Below are 3,701 nucleotides of genomic sequence, written 5' to 3'. Positions count from 1 at the left end.
ATCGGACCCACCACTCCAGCCCCAGACCTCTGCTCAACCACTGGAAAGCAGGATGGGAAGCGAAAGCCGATGGCTGGCCCAATGTTTTTTTTCTTTTTCTCATTATTTTTTGCTTGAAATGCCTCCTACCCAGGCTCGGGGGCTTCTTACAGACCCCTGGCAGGGCTCTCACCCCACTTGGGGGGGGAGGGCAGGTGAGGAATGACTTGAAATGCAAACTCTCCCTTGCTTTCAGATGCTCTTAACACATCAATCAAGCAGTGAAAGCGTGCTGCAGCCCTGCCGAGCACTTCACACCGGGGTGTGCAAACCCGCCGCACCACCACCACCACCACCACCACCACCACCTCCGGCGACAGTCGGCCGGCCGGAGTTTGGGTGGCGAGCGCCACAACAACGGAGGCACTAAAGTCTTCCCGGAGCGCACGAGCAGCAGCGGGGACCTGGGCTTTCTGCCCCTGGACTGCGCCCCCAGCAACTCCGACTTCTTCCTCAACTGGGGCTACACCTACCGCGGGGTGATCTTCCCCACTCTCCGCAACTCCTTCAAGTCTCGGGACTTGGAGCGCCTTTACCAGCGCTACTTCTTGGGCCAGCGGCGCAAATCCGAGGTGGTCATGAACATTCTGGACGTGCTGACCAAGCTGACCCTGCTGTTCCTCCACCTGACCCTGGCATCTGCTCCCATGGACCCCATTAAGGGCATCCTCTTGGGCTTCTTCACCGGCATCGAGGTGGTGATCTGTGCCTTAGTGGTGGTCAGGAAGGACACGACCTCGTACACCTACCTGCAGTACAGCGGTGTGGTCACTTGGGTGGCCATGGCCACGCAGATCCTGGCAGCCGGCCTGGGCTGTGGCCTCCTTGGGGACGGCATTGGCTATGTGCTCTTCACGCTTTTTGCAACCTACAGCATGCTCCCGTTGCCACTCACCTGGGCCATCCTGGCTGGGCTGGTCACCTCTGTCCTGCAGCTCGTCATGCAGCTGGTTATCCCCAGGTTGGCTGTGACTTCCCTCAACCAGGTACCGTGGTGAGGAAAGGGTGGGAACCTTCCTTTTGCCCCACCACTCTGGGTGAGAGGAGGTGTGGGGTGTCCCAGGCGATCCTCTCCCTTTAAGTCAGGTGCTCAGAGGTTCATTACCTGGAGGGGAGACCATAGGCAAAATGCAACCTTCTCCTCTCCCCCTCCTCAGCTCCCCCCATGCCTGTCCCAAGGTTTCACCTCAAGCTGGGGATGGGGGCACTTCCTGACCACTCTGTCCTTTCTCATTCTCCATTCACTTCACTGTTGTGCCTTGAAATAGCTTTGGGGAAAGGAGCTCCTGGGGCAAGTGGGGCAGATGGGTCATTTATCGTTCCCCTCCCTTACTTCCAGCAGTGGTCCATGGCATGACACGACTCTGTCTTGGCCAAACTCACCCACTGCTCATGTCTCATTTTACTTGCTCATGCCTTTTAACTCTGAATCTGCCGGGAGGACTGGTACTTTCATATGCGCGGTGCAGGTTGGTCTGAGCTATGGAAAAACAGGAGCAAAGCACGCTGCTCTTTTGCCAGGAGAGCAAAGCAATGCCCCAGTGAAATCAAGGGAAAGTTCCCCTTGGAGGCTTGGTGTGAGATCCTAGGCTGTCTTTGGAGGGCACCAAGATGCCTTTTCTGCTGGTGGTCATGGGGCAAACATTGTGCTGCAACCTTAAAAGTGATGTCTAGGACGGAGCATCAGTTACGTGGGGGAGTGGTGCAGTGCAAACTGCTGAGAGGAAGTGGGCAAGATATGGGTCTGAGGAGTTAAAACTGGGACTAATCTGACTCCACACTCACCTGGCTTCTTCTGCATGAAAGTGAGAGCGCACCAAACTCCTGACATCCGTGCAAGGCAAGAAAACACTGCCTTTCTAGGGCAAATTAATCCCGGGGATTCGTGCTGCTCCCTTCCCCTCCCCTTCCCAGACTGTCACAGCTCTGTGCTACCAATATTTCACAGCAGATTATCTTCTCCATTTGGCTAGCTCCAGGGAGCCGGGAGAAGGGGGTGGAGGTACTGGCAGATAATCCCCAAAGGAGGGAGGGTGCCGAGGAATGTGGTGTCGCTGGCATGTTGTTTACATGATGAATGCCGGGATGCGCAGCTGAGAGGTGGCTGATCTTGCACCTGAAAGTTTTGATGATGATGGTCCTTGGGACACATCTACCTGCCTCAGACCCTACCCCTTCTGACACCCCTGTCCATCCCATTCCTCCACGCACTTGTTAGCTGTGGGCTGCCTTGATCTCACTTCCCAGCCCAGGCTCACCCTGGTTTGGGTGAAGCCGTCCCTGTGCGTTGTGCCTGGCTGAGCCCTACGGCCGTGTGACAATTAGACTGTGCAGAGTTGTTCCCCAGCCCTCGGTAATGTGCTGATGAATGAACCGCAGCCACGCGCCGTGTCCCCGCTCCCGTGCTCTGCTGGGTCAAAAGCTGTGCGAGTTGTGTTGATTTCTTCATTGACTTCCATGTCCTGCCCTGGAGTGATGAGTAATGCGCTGCTCTCTCGTTATGCACAGGTATCAGGACTGTTTAGCTGCTCCACACACACACACATACACACACACGTTTCCCACAGACATTCCTAACAAAGGCGTTTCTTGGGAGAGACACTAAAAGCTTCATTTTGCCGCCCCCGGTGCGGTGCCGGTTGTGTGAATGAACTCGCCTTTGAGCGGTGCACGACGAGCCAGATCACCAGACAGATGATTGCCTTCCTCAGCTACAGATATAAATCTTCTTAACGGCGGGATCCACACAGCCTGCTGCACGGCGGTGTTGATTTACACCGGCTCGCGCCTTCCCAGAGCCCAATTAACGTCCCTTTAATTAGTCGCCGCTCCGGCCCTTTGCCTCCAGCCCCCTCTGGGAGAGGCCGGATCCCTCCCCACCCCGGGGTGTTCTCCCCATCCCGATTGAGGGGGGGCTCGGAGCGGGGACGGGGACCCTCTCCCTGCAAGGAACGGCCCCCACGACCCCACCGCGGGCAGATGCGCGGCCGCCCGGGCGCTGTCCGCCTCCGCGGTGCTGAACCCGCCGCGGCTGCTGCGCGGTGGCTGCGCGGCTGTTAAGGCGACCCGGGGGCTCCCTCCAGCGGCCCCGGCGGGAGCCTGCCCGCCGCCTCCCCCCTCCCCTCCCGCCCCTGCGCAACCTCCGCGCCTCCCGGAGTCAGGCGCTGTGTCCCCAGCGCTCAGCCGAGGGGCTGGGGGGGCCGGACCTGGCGCCCAGAGAGAGGTACTTTGTAGTCTTGCACCTCTCCTCCTATATATATATATATTTTATTTTTTTTTTTTCCTTAGGACTGCAGAGTGCTTTCAAGTGTTAGAGAATAAAGGCTTTTATGGCTGATGAAGGGTATATAACTATTACTTCACAGGTGAACACAGAGAATCTAAATGACTGTGCCATCAAGGTTATATAGGAAATCTTTCGGACAACACAGATTTCTTGATCTTGCAGGGAAAGGGCTCTCTTTTATCACAGGGCTTATTTTCTGAGGTAAAAATACCGCATCTTCCCCTTCAGAGAAGCCTTACAAGAGTAAATGAACTGTTTGATTATGTAGCAATATCTGTGACCATCTTGCTGTGCCTCAGGATGCAGACAGCTGCTTACACTGGACCAAGCCCAGGAGCTAAAGTACACAATGGAAAAAAAAAAAAAAAAAAAAAAA

General features: G+C 56.0%; 1 protein-coding gene across 2 annotated transcripts in view; it reads left to right on the top strand.

The window, feature by feature from the left end:
- Positions 1-333: 333 nt before the first annotated feature.
- The window catches only part of ADCY8 (adenylate cyclase 8 (brain)), a 123,462-nt gene continuing 120,094 nt past the window's right edge, over positions 334-3,701 (top strand). The window contains exon 1 of one of the 2 annotated variants that reach the window (XM_014965492.1): positions 334-1,025. In XM_014965492.1, the coding sequence (XP_014820978.1) occupies positions 618-1,025 (408 nt within the window). In that variant the 5' untranslated portion in view covers positions 334-617. The remainder of the gene's footprint in view (positions 1,026-3,701) is intronic. The other variant, XM_014965491.1, reaches the window with a different exon arrangement.

Source organism: Calidris pugnax, unplaced genomic scaffold (assembly GCF_001431845.1).
Source record: "Calidris pugnax isolate Ruff unplaced genomic scaffold, ASM143184v1 scaffold41, whole genome shotgun sequence".
NCBI lineage: Eukaryota > Metazoa > Chordata > Aves > Charadriiformes > Scolopacidae > Calidris > Calidris pugnax.
Note: the sequence above shows the minus strand (reverse complement) of the source record. Positions and strands in the feature narration are given on the sequence as shown.